The sequence below is a fragment of the Calonectris borealis genome, chromosome 17, assembly GCF_964195595.1.
Source record: "Calonectris borealis chromosome 17, bCalBor7.hap1.2, whole genome shotgun sequence".
NCBI classification, from domain to species: Eukaryota; Metazoa; Chordata; class Aves; order Procellariiformes; family Procellariidae; genus Calonectris; species Calonectris borealis.
This window is the reverse complement of record NC_134328.1, coordinates 12479360-12495961: the sequence shown is the minus strand read 5'-3', so window position 1 is coordinate 12495961 and position 16602 is coordinate 12479360. Positions and strand designations below refer to the sequence as shown.

Sequence of the window (16602 nt, the reverse complement as noted above, 5' to 3'; positions counted from 1 at the left end):
CAGTCATGCATCCTCCAGCCTGGACAGGATAACTCAACAAATAGGCTCCAACTGCAACTTTTATGAGTCTTTACTGAGCCACAGAACATAAACTGTTTAGGGGCTCACTACTATTCCAACACATATAGTCAGAGTGGGAGATATGAAAGACAATAACACACAGCAATTATTTCAGGATTGAGACATTCAAAAGATTCAACCAGGCAGTAAGCTCCTAGTCCTTGAGTACAAATTCTGCTGCAAGTACAAATTCTTGCTACTGCAAGAATATCAGTACAGTGCTGTCCCCAAATCCACATTATCTGAAAGGTAAACAAAGCAGTAGGAAACACCTAACCCTCGAGCCTTCCTTCATTAAAGTTAAGGACAGCAAAGGAGGGTCCTACTCAAGGCAACAGACTGACTAAGTAAATCAGTTCTGTCTACAGATGTTTCTACATACGTTCCACTAACAGTAGCTGCAAACATTTCTACTCGTATGAGCCACAGCGGAAACTGCAGCATGGACCAATCTTCCATGGCCACTCCAATTATTGATCCTCTACAAGTATTTATGGAATTAAGGCACTCAAACATAAGCCATCATAATTAATATGCAAAGTCATAATGGATTCCCTGTTTTAATGAATTTTAGTTTATCTAGGAAGGCTGTTGGGTTTGGGGTTTGTTTTTTAAGATACTAAATATACATTTTTTTCCCAACAAAATCAGTTTCACTGTCACCTATCTAAGAACTTACATTTTGCATGGCTGTGCCAAAAGCAAGGTTTCCAAGGATTTAAGCAAAGGAGATAAGACTCCTTTGTGTTTTAATAAGTGTTTCATAAAAGCAAATCTTAAATCAATACAGTCTAGGCAGCCTCAGTGAACCCTGCATCCTTTATATTCATTCAAATTCTTAGCACATCCCAAAAATCACCAAGCAAGAAACTAATTCTTCCATTTTACTTTTCAGTTTCTAGACAAGGCTTGCAGTAGAAATAAATTTTCTATTGCAGTGCTTTTAATACTATCATTTTCACATATCACTGGAATTAAGTTCTGTTAACATGGAGTAGCAGCTCATTTTTGCACGCCTGCATGCATTTTAATGGAGAATTTCTGTACAAGCCAACAGCTTTATAGGTCATTCCCACCAGGTGAGGAGCCACGGATTCTTGGGAGATGCTCTAGCAACGTTCTTCTGTTCCTCTGTAAGGAATCAGAGGTTCAATACAAGCTGAAAAGAATCCAGCAACCATGAAGAGGCCACAATCTGCAGAACAGAGCGTACCAGCTTTCTCTGCAGCAGAATACAGATATGACTACAGGGCTGGACAGAAGCACAGTCAGATTAGGCTCATGCTTAATCATGAGCATTAAATCATGAGCGGTAACACCTGAGTAGGCAGCAGCCACTATTAAAGCCAAGCTACTCTTACTTTTTTGGGCTTTCATTGCCCAGTGGCACAGATAGTACCCCTTCTGTAACATGCCATGTAGATGTATTCTTACAAAGCACAGCATAAGGGTTTGATTTAGCTGCTGATATTTATTTAGACTGATTCCTAATAAGCTAGACAGCTGCAATGATTTAGAAACCTGTTGTTGTGGGTTTTTTCCCTCAATATAATCAGTTTCAATAAATTCCAGCTCAAGTTACACAGCACAGTTGACATCTGAGTTCAACCTCTTGTCCAATGCATATTAAAAATGCATTTCATTTTACAGAATTTGGATAGAACATATGCAGCCAGTTACTTCAGTGGACTTAAGAGACTATGGGCATAACTCAGGGGAAGTAACTCTTAACAATGCAAGTTACATTGTGCTACAGAAAGTTACTTTTTTTTCCCCCAAAGATATTTCATGCTTTCATTTAATTATGAAGAATATATAGAAACACATTAACATCACACAAGTATGTTTCAGTTTATACTTTTTTGAAAAATGAATAATTGCCCAATTAGGTTGGAAGTGTTTTATTACTTCTTTGAATTCATTAGCCATGATAAAATGTCAAAAGCACCAGTCAAGACAGAAATAAATAACACGATCTCATGTTAGAGAGAAAGTTGCAAATACAGTATATTAAATTATAGCAATATGCTGCTTCACACCAACCGATGTAGACAGCACACTAGGGAGACAGTAGTTTTACTCACGATCATTGAAAAGATCTATTACCAGAACAGGGGAGCTGCACACCCAACTACAAGCATCATTCTTTCTTTTACCAATTTACTTTATGAATTTAATTAAGGGTTTGAACAGGCAGTTTTGGAAGTTCAACATCCCCTCTGTCTAGAGGTAACAAAAGTGGTACAAAGCTTTTCACAATAAGCCACGCAGAGCCAAGGCTGTCACATCGTTGTAGTCTTTGCTTTCAGGTCCGTTCCTACCAAGTCAGTTTAAAGCCACATCTTAAGTCCTCCTTAGTACACAGTAAAGGTAAACTCAGGGCAGGCAACATATGCAACATTAATATCATAGTATTACGAAACTGCACTTCAGGGGCTTTGAGCAGAGCATCTCTGCAAGTTTATGGGGAGCACTGTATCAGTCAGAAAATGAAGGAAATAAGTTACAGTCCCGTTGGAGAAAAAAACCCATACAGAAAAGCCGTATTAAAAATATTAAGGCAAGGCCTCTACAATTGCACACCACTTCAGGCCTGAATTAAATCATGAGCATTCTATTCCTTAGATGTTTCTTTAATTTCTCTTTTATGGCCTACAGCAAAGTTTTCCACTAGAAAAAAATAGTGAAAAAAAACCCCAAATTCTCTACTGAAGGCCTAATAACATGTCCCTTGCATGACATCTCTCATGGTCGGTAAAAGACCATAAACACGTCCTCTTCCAGGCAGGCATTCGAAAGAAATAATCTTCTGTCAGGGAAAATGGATGTAATATATACTGTAGTGAAGTCACTTCTTATACAAAAAAGATAACACATACAGACAGATGCACTGTAAAATAAACAGCTTATAAAACAACTAAAGTTTGAAACATCCGAGACCCACTACAGCAGGTCAGATGGAGTAGAAAGCCAAAAGGAGAATCTCTAATTTTTAGGTTTAACTTCACCACTGCTTTAATGTAATGTCTGTACTTTAAACTAAAAAAATTGTACATGAAAAAAATATATATGATCATTCTGGTGAGGAAAAACATTCCCATGATTACTCAAGCTCAGAAAATTTTTTAATTAACTAAATGTATTAAATTATACCAGTGATTAAATCTTGTTATTTACAAGATCAAGTACTACTCTGATTCTTAGTAATGGTGCAGTATCTAAATTAAGATCACACGGGTTGGATTACATTCTGGTTGCTAAAAGCTTTCTTGTTTAGCTGTCTATCCAGTTCTTTGGATTTTTTGAGTCTGGAAGAAAGGAGATGAAGTCAAACATTTTTGTGCCTCAACATATTTTACATCTAGATCAATTTTTGTTATCTAGTCCCATGTACCATGGTTTAAATTTGAAGCCTGTAACAATTGTGACATTAGAATACAGAAGACAACACGTTTTTGTTCACAGTAACACACTAATTACTGTACTCACTGGTAAACTTCAATTTTGTAATTATTTTTAAGTACTGTGTTTCCAATACCTCTGCGTAGAGCGCCAAATTATTTGTGTGGGAGCATCAGATTTCCTGACATTTTCCGTATAATCCTTACAAACACCTCACAGATCACCAAACTTGTACTTTGAAGAATTCTACAGAAACATTGCACAGACTTTGCACCACAAGGGCTTATACATTCAAAGGCAGCTTTCTGGAGTGCAGGTCCATCCATTCACATTGGGGAAAAAAGTTCACATAAACTCCAAAAATGAGAAAATGAAGTGAAACCTAGTGTGACTTTACACCAATAAGAACAACAATAAGGACAATTACTATAACAAACAAAATTAAAATAACAAGCATCTTCCGATTCTTCTTTTGATATTGCTCTGCCTATAGAAACAGAAAAGAAAGAGTTAATACTTTGATTTCTGCAAAGCTACAAAGTACAGACTCTTGTTTAGTATAAGTGAAGTACACGTATATCAGAATTGTTCTCTGGTAACTTGACATTTCATACAATGTATATTGCAAGCAACTCCCACAAAATAACTCTGGTCTGCACCATAGACTTCAGTGAAGGTAAACGTACACTGAAGTAATTTATCTGTATTGAACAGCAGACTCTATAAAGAGGAATGCATCCTCGTATCGGTTAAGCAACCTCACTTCTTTTCAGCAGTCCTTGAGAGGGCCCTATGCCTCCAGAGGACATATGAGCTACAGGGAAGAATGATACTTCATTTGGAAGAACACTTAGCTATGAAGACCATGGAAACAAGATCAGGCAGCTGGGTATGCGAAAGTCTGAACAGTAAAAGTTGGTAAGATGTTTTAACTCATTTTGCTGATATAAGATTCCTGTATTGTATTTGAAGGATATCAAAATTCGCAACAACACTTCATTTTTTAATAGGCATTTTTGTTGTACCTGATTCAGCTGTGCATTTTCATTTAATTTCAATTAGAACTGAAAGCTTTCTTTTTGATTTGGTTCTCAGTTTTCTGCTTCATTCCTTCTTTCTTCTAACCACATTTTCTCATCCCTTTCCTCTTTTTCCCAGGGGAATTAAAAGGAGGCAACGTGGAGAAAACTCTCCAAAAGCCAAATGAAAGTCTGCTAATAGAAGCTAAACAAAAAAAAACTTGCATTTAATTCTTTTTAAATTAATAAACCTTCAAAATTTAAAGGGAAAGATATTAATTCTTCTCCTTTATAGTCCCTGGAAAGTAATTATTTATTATCAGATCTGCTAAAGAGGAGTTTTTGACCTGAAACTATGTAACATGCAACCACTGTGGTTATTTACTTAATTAGCCTTTAAGTATCAAAGCCTGACAAAGTATCATAACTGATTCCAATTTTCATGTGAAGCAGGAATTGGTAACTGGTGATTCATATCACCAGACTTCTGCAGTGAATTAATGCAATTTCTGTGAGAGTGCTGTCTCAGTAGTTTGTAATAATTATGCCAATTAAAACAGAAAAGAAAATTCACATTATAGATATTGAATCAGAATAAACTACCAACAGTACTAGAAACAGCAAGGTATCCATGGCTGATATTACTATTCAGACCTGTGTGTATGTCTTCCATGACAGGTGAAAAAATCCCTATGCTGTACTGAAGACAGGTATATATTGCATCAAAAATCCATACTCTAGTCGGCAATCCAAACAGGGGTTTGCTGACAGTTCATTAACTACCACTAGACTAGAAATAGCATTGATTCCAACCGATTCATTTATTTCCAGTTCAGTTTGTGCAAATTGCTTGCAACTACTTTAAGCCTTGTTCACCAATGGTCAATGCCTTATTTAGTGATCTCCAATTTACTTTTATGTATAACAAGAATAAACCTATAACCAATTTATTTTGCTTTTCCTCAAATGGCACTTTTTTGCTGTCCATATGTTAGAAATCTACCATAATATGAAGAAGTTGAGTGTGTAGTAATAAGATGTCCATGTTTCCAAAACAGAATGTTTTACTTAAGAGGCTTTTGCGTAAATTCTCATTCCACTTTATTTCCAGCAATGGAAGGACTGAACTGAGCTGACAAGTCAGAACTTTGCTTAAAATCAAAACAAAACAAAAAAGCCAGCAAAACAAAACAACCACAAAACTGTGTTCTGCTGCCAATTAAAACTTTTCAGATGTTCATAGTAAAAGCTTCACATTAAAAGCATAAGGTTGGAGCTAACTTCTAACAAATGTCAGATGGTAAGAGAAAACATTAAAAATTATTCTTGCTGCCCACACTACTGAGATAGTGTTTTCAAACTAGGATTATCAACTGACTGAAATCTATACTGAGGTACCCAATAACCAGTCCTATTTCACAAGCGCTGGGCTCTCCAAACAGAGAAAGAATTGCAGATAGGTCCCACCAGGTCAGCAATATAAAGATCAAAGCACATTGCTTGGATGCTCAGAAAATTATTTAAGAAATTAACACTAGGCATCAAGCATGACATTAACAGAAGTTATACGGAAAGTTCCTACTACAGTACAGTTGGACATTTTATACTGTACAGCAATCATTTCTAAAAGGGATGATGTCCAATTGAAAAATGACTGAATAACTTAATGGCTATTAAATTACAAAAGATTATTAGATATGCAAAGCAGCTTAAATATTCCATCAGCTTACCTTATGTAGTTGTTTTAGACCCTCTTCAGTTTTCATACATGACTGTTCGACATTGTAGTCAATTCTATCTAGAACTGTTCCCTAAATAAAATCGAGAGAATGAGCACCAAATTGAACCTAAATGAACTTCATAAAGCAATTATTATTATGAGCAGCAGAGGAATTAACAACGCTCACAGCAAACAGCTAATGAACTACATAAACTATGAACTTTTACAGGAGAACTAGTTGGGATTTCATTAAACAACCTCCTTGCTCAATGCCTAACTGGCAGCTCTGTCACCATCTCACATCACATCCCTTAATAATCACCTTACTTCCAGTTCAGGTGCTTTTGGCTGACACATTTAACCTAAACTGAATCTTTGGGAGAAATAACCAACAGAACTTTGGCATTCTATTTTTTTCTCATCTAACACCCATAACCAGTTGAATTTTTATTTATTTTCATTAACTCATCTTCTGGCAGATTTCAAGCAGAGGAAACGTTAGCCTGAAGAGGTAAGGTAGGAAAAGCAAGAAGCACATGAAAACAGGATGTTACAACAGGGGATTTCTTACTAACACTGTGATGTCAATGTACCTGTTCTACTATCATTGCTCCCAGGTCCCTAAATATTTCATTAAGATCCGAGATGGACTGTACAATTTGACGGATTTCTCGTTCCCGCTCTTCCACCATTAATGTGTTTTGCTCCACCAATGCTAGCTGGTCATCTGTAAAACCCTGTTGAAATAAAAGATTTAGATGTTGAACTAACACTAACAGCGTAAAAACACTAGAAATAATTGTAATTATTTTAAGATTTTGTAACACAACAGTCCTTTTGGAATTTCCATAGTAGACAACTATCTAAAAAAATCTTACTGTATTTTAAAAACAGAGCTTCAGAACCACTAAAATAACTTGGACAGCTATTTATAGTTTTAGCAGAGAAAACGTAAGTCTTACATTCTGCCTGAACATATAAACAGCTTTTAAAAATAAGATCTGTCCTAAAGAATGTTTTTGTTGATGTACAAATCCAATATATGTGTCTTGTAGTTATGGAATATCTACTGATTGATCAGCATTATAGAAAGTTCCATAATGTCAATGGTCATTAAAACGTGTAAAGACACAGCAGCAATCCTGATTTTGTTTTAAACTATAGAGACCTTACTGTTTTTGTCTCCCAAGGCCATTCACAACTGAACACTGTCCTTCCCCCCCATCACTCTTATACAGAGGTAAGTGAAAAATCTCTTATACACAAGATTAGCTGAAAAGTTGCCTTAACTTTTTCCGTAAGTTTTCAGTTAAACATTAAGCATTACCATTAAGAGTATTCTGTGGCACTATTAGATAGGACGCAATAGAACAGATCCCACTATTGCTTAGAAATGCAGTATTCCCAAACTCCACAACAAAGTAAAACAAAGTGGGTCTGGTACTGCTCTACAACATAACAATTTAAGTGTGCAGAAACAAACCATTACACCATTATTTGCAACAATTTGTAGTATTGAAAATCTTCAGTTACACTTGAAAGTTCACTTTAAAGTGAGTGCCACCTTCCACCCAAACTTAGGATCACACAATTTTCTAACAATTGCATCTGCCCCAAAAGGTGGTATGACAAAGGCAGCACTGTATTTACAGACCTTCTAGTCCCTTTTAGTCATGTAAGGAGAATTCAGCAGTCAAACTGAGTTCCCTCGCACTGAGGCTGATGGCACAATCATCTTAACATTGCAGCAGCAATACTAACTAGAAAAATGCATCACAGAAATCTGCAGAAATAGAGTTTCCAGGTAGCTTGGTGCTCATGGCATACCATTTTGAAATTTTCATACTAAAATTAAAGGTACATTAAAAAGTTTCTTTGTGTTGAATTTGTGTAATAATATCTTAACTTACTCTATCGTAAAGTGTATCATCCTCCCCATCATCCATCAGTGGGACTGAGGTGTCGAAGAAGTGTTTGGATCTTTCTTCTCTATTCTTCATGCCTGTAAAAGACAAACTATGTTTGAGCATAATATTTACGCACCCTAAAATCAGAGTAAGAGCGAGGTCTGAAGCACCAGATAGAAAAGCACAAGAAAGAAAATCTGGCTAATGAATGACATAAATAGCAGTATCTAAATTTTAACTGTCACACAGGCTTACTATTTAACAAAGCATAACAAATTCAACCAAACTTGCAAGATGCCGATTAAATCAGTGATTTTAAGTCATTATGTTCCATGAAGTTAAAAAAATTAGGTAAGTTAAGAGCCTTAAAGTGTGATCACTCTAGGCTATTTTCTAACAAATTCTCTTAGGAACATCCCTTGTCTGAATTGTGATCTTAAGTTCCACCTGTGCCATTTATACCATGGGAGGAAGAAGTATTAAATTTGAAGATCAAATTTTTGTGGGTTTCTTCCAAGATTAAAATAATCTTACTTAGCTGAAAATAGAACTCCACACAATTTTAGAGTTTTAAACAGAGGATATTCCACTTCCGAACTGTTTATGGATGCAGAATTTTAATTCATCACAGACGACTTTTTGAAGTTTTATCTATCACAGACTACCAATCAACAGTGGGTATCATGTCTGAAGACCAAAGGCTGCTTCACCAGTGTAACAGAAGTAGCTTTGCAGACCACAATTTGAGAAGCAATGATGCATTAAAATGTGGATGGATGAAATACACTGGTTTTGTTGATATATTTAAACATGAAATTTCTCCTTTAGAAATATGAAAGAGAGGTAGAATAAAGCAGTTTGAACATGGGCTGTGAACCAGAAACTCCCAAATTCCAACCTTCACTCTAATACACTTCTGGTAGTCCTGTGTGCATCACTTAACCCTTTTGTGCTTCAGTTTTCCCAACCAAGAAAATAAGCACACCTTAATTAGTGGTTTCCACAGAAGGTGCCCATGTATTACTGTATCTCTTATGCTTACGTTTGAGATAGTCAGACTGTGCATGCCTAAAGTTGGTGGATAGGTCCTGAAGGGACTGTGCTAAGGAAGACACTACATTCCTGAGAACACGTGCTTCTTGTTCTGTACAACTACGTGACCTGCTCTGCAAGACCTGGACTGCTCTCTGACATCTGTGAAATAACTGAGAAAACAATCCCATTAGTAAAAAACATACAGCAACATACATTTTAAATATCACATGGCAAAAGTTCCAAATGGGAGACTAATATTTTGATTTCTAGATTTTAAAAATTAATTTTTTATTGCCCAGTGCAATGTTTAAAAAGGTATGGAAACACAGAAGATAGATGAACAAACAACTTAAAGCTAACAGGGTAGCAGAGTAACACAACTAATTCTGACCAAAGACATTTGCTTCATTATAACTGCTTGGACTGGAAGCCTTAGAAAATATATATATACACATATATATGTATTTCTCTGAGATATCTGTAAATGTGATTTGATTAAGTCTCCCAATCCTATTCTAAGTAGAAAAGCAAACAGGTAAGTAAAAGAACAGGGAGGTTAAGCAACTTGTTGAGAAGTTCACTGAGACAGTGAGTGCAGTACCAAGCATAGAACCCAGGACTTCTGGCTCGCTCTAATACTGATTACAAAAGAAATGCTTTACTCAAAGGAAACCACTGCCTCATCATGATGCATTACAGATATGGGAAACTGTAGGTTTAGAATGGAAAGCAGTCTGTACCTGTGTGATCTCTTGGGTTGTTATTTCTATTGCCCGTTCTTCTTCACTGCTGTCATCCAGTGTTGGTCTGTTTAGATGTTTATCATGAAGACTGGCTAATTCTTTCATCTTCTGTTTAACCCTGGCGATATCATACTGAATCTAAAACAGAAAACCCAACAATGAAGAAAGGGAAGTAAGCAATGTTTCAGAGGAAAAGGTTCCGACAAATGCTAGACAAAAATAATTGCAAGAAACCTATATTACATAAAAAGCAGACCAAAGATCATTAACAAAATCCACATAAAAAGCTGACTAAGAAGTAACTGAATACTCTCATATACTTTGAGTTTGCTACTTTTTGAACCTACTCTTGTTAATCTTAGGCAAGACTGCTGTTTTCAAATATACTTCATTAAGTTGGAATAATATTTTTATCATTATATAATTAATATCACAGTAAGAAGGTTTAGCGAACTTCCAAAAATATAAATGAAAACCCAGTCTTCTGGAATTCATGGCCCTAGATAATCTCCCTTTATTTCACTTGCAATATATCCTTCAAGATAATAAGTCACAGCTTGCCTGATATTTTCCTCTAAACAAAGGTGTCAATTTAGAAAACACAATTTTAATCTTTTTTCTAATACTACTTCTATCATAAAACTTACAGCATTGAGAATGTAACTGACCACACTAATAAATCCCTATATGAGGAATCAAACTCTGTGTTGGATTTGCCACACAACTTACTTCGTCTGCTCCATCAACCCATTTGGGAGGTAAGCGTTTTGTTACTCCAATTGCTGCTTCGGGATCTAAACTTATTCCTGATACCAGTGCCATACGATCATCAGCAAGCTATGGAAGATAAGAAAAGACAGCAAATTAATTTTACTCAAATTAGATCCAAATCCTTGAGCATTAGGAAAAAATACATGTATGCCTTCCCGTAAAAATTAACCTCGAAAATGTGTTTGCAAATGATGCAGGTATGATCAAGCTCCACATCTCCTGGTTTGTCCCTATCCTCCCGCTTCCTACAGGATCTGAAAGATGAAAGTTACTCTTAGAATAAATTCTTAGCAGATTTTCAAGGAGAAAATACGGTATTGCAGCAAGAATTCAAGTAATTCTCATGTTGGTACATTTTGTATTAGACAATGATTCACAGCCAAGGGATCCCTAATCAATGGTGTAGCATGGTTTATACTGGGCCAGGCAAGTCTGAAAATCTCATTTGGGAAAATCTCCAAATAAAAATGTTTATTATATCTCCAAGAAATAAAAATAGTATCCCGAGATTGTTCTCAAACCATGTTGTATTTAGCCAGACACTCACCTACTAGGCAGCTGAATAACAAACCCTCTTGCAAAATGACATGCAACTAAAATTATTAAATTATTTATTTAATAGAAATTAAAAGGTGCTGAACAAAAATAACCAACGCAGTGACCAATCCATACTTCCCTGTATCACAATGATACATGCTTGCTGCTTCAGCTATACGGTCTGAGGCAAAGAAAGTTGCAGGAAAATGGGTGGAATAATCCTCCAGAAAATTCCAGAGATTGTCAGAGAGTAAATAAGACAATGTGCCAGCCAGCTTATACACAGATCCACAGGAGGGCTGGAGATAGGGAAGGAGTGGAAGAAACCCTTTATCACAATTAATAGTCATAATTTGAATAACTCAGGTGCAATAAATCAGGGGTTTTATTATTGGAGACTGATGCACACTGATGTACAGCAGCACAGTCACAGTTGCAGAAGGGTACGATACACTTTTTGGACACTATTTTTGGGAATAGAATCCAATTTGCAGGGTTGAAATACTAAAAGGCTTTAGGAAAAAAAACACATAACTAATTAAAAGTATCTTTTAGAGTCACAAAATGCCTGTGATAAATCTATCGGAGTCTTATTTTTCAAATAATGCCTTTGGACGCAGGTTGAATAACTTCAACCTCAAGAAAGCTTAAAATATGACAACTATGATGGAATAAGAACATAATGTGCAGGTGTTTGTTTTGGTTTTGTTTGTTTTTTTTAAAGCTCAGTTTGGCAGAAATCAAAAGCTATGTCTGATCTTGAATATACAGGTACAGATTTATTTATCTGCTTTGATATCATTACCAGTAAAATGGGCTGTTCATCCTCAATAAGAATTCTTTTGTTAAGGACAGCATTAATGCTACTAACCTTTAAACAGATCAGAAGATTTTTCCTGGTAGGGTGTAGAAACTTATGTAACTAGACTCAGTGCTATCGTGCAGGTACGAAGAAACCTATTTCTACAATGGCTCAGTGTTGGATGAGGTTGTCCAGAGAAAGTATGGTATCTTTGTTCTTGGAGTTTTTCAAGACTTAGTTAAACAAAATCATGGATGACCCTATATAGATTACCAATAGTCCTGTTTTGAGCAGGAGCTTGAACTACAGTATCTCCAGAGGTTCCTTCCAACAAGCATGCCTTTGATTCTCCAATTTAAGGCCGAGTATGATACATACTTAACAGTGTGCAGGGCCACAGAGCAACATTTAGCACTGGGGCCATAGATGCCTCCAGCCATCTTCCTCCTCTGCGAGGAAGGCAGGGGAATGGATGGAATTGGAAGACAAAGATAGATCTTGTTACCAGTTGAACCAGGCTTTGTAATTTCAGAGGTAAAATAATCTTCCTTTACTGGAGATAGAAAGAGGTGGTATCATCAATGATACCACTTGAAACATACCTAATTACTTCACTGTTTGGTCTCAGGGAAAGATTTCATACAAAAACCTCACTTCCTAGTTTCTCCCAGATTTCTAATTTTCCTTTATCAGACCTGGAAAGCTTTGTGGTGTGTCGTGTCCCCCCCCCCGCTTTTAAAAAACAATCTCTCTTCCTTCCTGGGCAATTCTTTCCTGAAAGCCTGTTTTTTATCCCTGACCTTATTTCCTGACCAATAAAATTTGTACAATTTATGCATAGCATAAAAAATAGTTAATAGCTTCATTGTACAAAGTCACTATATCCCATATGTATACTAGTTTATACATTTATCTATTAACAATGTAACATTATACCACAAAATGCTTGCCTTCTCTATGCAGCCTTGTCCTTTTACTGTACACGGAGACACCTCATTCTATATAATGAAATCTAATAAACTAGCAGAATAAAAAAAAGGAACATTTTAGCTCAGCAGTGTACGCTTGATGCACCATGGCAGAATAAAATGTGAAAAACAATACCTCATCCAGCTCCTGAAGTGATTTGTAGATCCCATCAGCCCCATCCAGTTAGAGACAGCAAAAGATAAAAGGGAAAAAAGAGACATAGGACAGATACAGGGTATGGTCAGTTGAGAAAATACTAATTTATTTTTAAGCATGTTTACCAAGAACAAAACAAACTGGCTTTCAAAACACAACTATTCAATAAATACATCATGATATTATATTTTTTAAGTCAGCATTTTGCTTGATGCACAAACTTTTAAAAAAAAGGATTTCAGTTGCTTGGTAAACAGAAAGAACATAAGAGATCAAGTTAAGAGCTTGGTTTGTTTTCCAAAGTAACTGCACAGTGAAGTTTCTAGTTACCAAAATTTCAGGTAGAAAAACTGCAATAGAATATATTGAAGTTGAATATATTGACAGCAAGGGCAATTTGACTGCAGTATTCAACATCCACTGGTGAGTTAGAAGGTTTGATTATGATCAGAGGATGCACATACAGGCTTTTGTAAGACATTTTTTGACAAGCACCCCAGTTACCACAGGATAAAACAGACAGCAAAAGACAAAAAGCAAAAGCAAACACAGTATACGCTCACTTATGTACACACTTCAGTTATGCTCTAGTTTCAGGTAACATTAATCCTACATGCATCTGAAAAAATACAAAAGCTAGTATCTGCAACATATATGCACCTTCTCTATTCATCAGTCTTTATACTGTGGAGGGTATGTGTGAGGAATAGGGTATTTCACTGAAAGATTAATAAAGCAAGCATATCAGATCTAAAACAAGGACAAAATACTTGTGGTTTAACAACGCAGCAGGCTTCAACTAATGAACTCTTTTATCCTACACCAGGCTTTTGAAATAGGACTATACTATTAAGAATGCTACTTTGATTATCTGAGTTTAAGGAGTGGTTGACTGTCCACATGAGAATGCAGGGCAAAATGCCATTTTTGACAGAGAGCTCTCGAAGTAAAGGATTTCTTCAGAAGCAGCCTGGAGAGTGAACTAAGGTAAGCCAAAGTACTACGGGCTAGAATTTGCAACAGTGCCCTGCTGGCATGCAACAGCTCTGCTCTGGGGAGGGCACCCAAAAGAAACGGTAATTAGCTGCAACTCTGACAGCGATAGGTACCTTAGAAACATGGAAGGTGAATAGCTCACACTACCATCTCTACGCTTCTTGCTAAAATAGTATGCTTGTAGTAAGTAACTACAGAACTCTCAACTGTCCCCCAGGATCAAGATTGAGCCATTGGCTAATTTCATCCACTGCACAAGAGCAACAATTTCCAATCACAGTTAGATTTGATTGCATTTGAATGGGCATCCTAGAAAATAGCTTCAATTAATGTTAGCAAACACTGTAAATAAACATTTTATGCAAGTGCTAAGTGTTATTGCACTCACTATTGAGTAAAAGTGTAGTTTCACTGCTCAGTAGCCTGCATGTGAGTTTAAACTATCACTAACTTTTTAGGTGATATTTTAAAAAAATCCAAGGATCTTAAAAAAAGTGATACTGATATTGGCAAAAATCCATGTTAACAAGAACTAAATGCAGTGCCAAATTAAACATGTATAATACACATTACTGTTGACATTTCCTGTTCTGCAAATGCAATTTAATACATAGCTCATTAGACACAGGTGTAATAGAGTTAACAACGAACAAAGACCATTCAACAGTAACTCATCAGCTGAAATAAAGTTTGCAGCACAAAGTACTGCTTTTCCTAACAAAAACGCATTAATGCAAGGCAATTTAGAATGACAAGACTGCCAGCAGATATTTACTGGTGACTACTACAAATAAATTATAAGTTTGAAGAGAAAGTGTAAAAACCTCAGTAGAGCTGAGCTGCCACACAGACCATCAGAGTCTGACTAGCTCAAAACTTAGAAAAAGCCGCATAAACTGCCACCGAACAAGTGGCTTTTTGAAATTTCTGTAATGAGGACACACACCAGAATCTACTGACTCCCCTCTCTCACAGATAACCTTCAGTATTATATGGGTGGGGGGTGGGGTGGGGGGGGGGGAAGTAAAAAGGGCAATGGACATCAGAGCAAATTAAGGAAAAATTCAAGCAATAGGAATAATCTACACTAGCATACTTAACAGTGCCCACACTGAAGTGAATAGAAGAGTTCTGCTCTACGCAGTAACATAGGTTTTTTTCTTTGGGGAAAGGAGACATCAAAAAGCACAGTGGACAAAAAACCTCATGTCAATGCTAACATGAAGTTATTAAAATAACTGTATTTATTATTCATGAAGTGAACAAAGACGTGATCAGCACAAAGACAGATCTCTTCTATTCATTTTACGTGAAGTAGTAGGAAAAAGGGGTCAACAAGGCGGGGAGGGAGGGGAAGGGGGAGAGGGGGAAAGTACAGAGGACGATGGGGTTTTGAGGAGAGGACTCAGAGAAAGGGAGCTAGGGTGAGGGGGGATCGGGGAAGGCTGGGGGGCCCGACGGGAGGAGCGGGGCACACCGCACGGCTGCCTGGAGCCCTAGCGCAGCAAGGTACAGTAGGATGAAGGGAGGAGACTCACCGCAGCAGCCATGCTACGTGAACTCAGAGGGCTGGAGGAGCCGTAACTACTCACTTGCTCGGCCAGCAGCTGCCGGCTCTGCACCGCGTTGTTCCGCAACAACAAGAACGCGTCCGTTAGACGCCGGGTGGCCATGGCCTACCGCCCCGGGGCCCCTCGCCCCGGGGCCGCTCGCCGCCTCGCTGCCGGGCCCGCGGCCCTAGCTCAGCCCGGGGCCCGCGGGCAGAGACGGCGGCCGCCCCCGGCGACGCCCGCTGGCCGCTCACAGGGCCCGGGCGGAGACCCCCAGCGCCGGGCCCCCCCGGCCGGCGGCCCCATCCATCCCCCCCGGATCCGACTGCAGCCCCAGCAACGGCCCGGCTCACTTCCGCGTTGTGCATCGCTCAGCGCCTTCCGCCCCGCCCGCCTGCCGCCGCCCCGCTCCGCCCGGGCCCGCTGGCCGCCGCACCAACGTTCCGGCCCTCTTGGGGCCCGGGGGTGGGCAGCAAACCCCCCCCCCCCATCCAAACGGCTGTGAAACCCCCGTAGGGCTGACAGACCCCAGCCCTCTGCCTCTCCTGGCCTTAGCGGGGAGGAGTGTGGGGGCGTTAGTGACTTATGTTGGTTGCCCATAATGACAGCCAGGTGTGGGCCCATGAGCAATGGCAGCCTCCGTGTCTCCACACCTGTCCCTGGGCCCCTGGCTGGCGGCTGGGCTGGAGCCCTGCCTTTCCCTGGCGGGGAAGCTTGGCAAAAAGGCTCCGTACAAAGAAGCCCTAACATTTCCATCGCTTTTTCAGTTAACTTGCTCCTTCTCACTGCTGTGAAGCATCCTCAAATCATCCTCAAAAGCACAAGTTTGGTTCAAAGCAAAATACCGTAGTATGACCATTTTGGTGTGATGGCTTCTCTTTTCCCATTTATTTTTTTATTCTGAATCCTCTCACCTTCCCCCTAACTTCGTTTCA

At 38.3% G+C, this 16602-nt stretch overlaps 1 protein-coding gene across 4 annotated transcripts; it reads right to left on the bottom strand.

Moving 5' to 3' along the window:
* Positions 1-2042: 2042 nt before the first annotated feature.
* On the bottom strand, positions 2043-15997 carry STX16 (syntaxin 16). Of its 4 annotated transcripts, XR_012676289.1 has the most exons (9): positions 15656-15997; positions 10616-10723; positions 9884-10024; positions 9151-9313; positions 8112-8203; positions 6795-6938; positions 6212-6292; positions 4488-4686; positions 3863-3949 (listed from the first exon to the last, which is right to left on the bottom strand). XR_012676289.1 is itself a non-coding variant. In XM_075166590.1 (8 exons), exons 1-8 carry the CDS (start codon positions 15788-15790, stop codon positions 3845-3847), a joined length of 969 nt encoding a protein of 322 aa, XP_075022691.1. In that variant the 5' UTR covers positions 15791-15995; the 3' UTR covers positions 2043-3844. The 4 variants fall into 4 exon arrangements, 3 of the variants coding, with proteins under 3 accessions (XP_075022691.1, XP_075022692.1, XP_075022693.1); XM_075166590.1 differs by lacking the exon at positions 4488-4686 and having other exon boundaries at positions 2043-3949; positions 15656-15995; XM_075166591.1 differs by lacking the exon at positions 4488-4686 and having other exon boundaries at positions 2043-3949; positions 15710-15992.
* Positions 15998-16602: the final 605 nt, after the last annotated feature.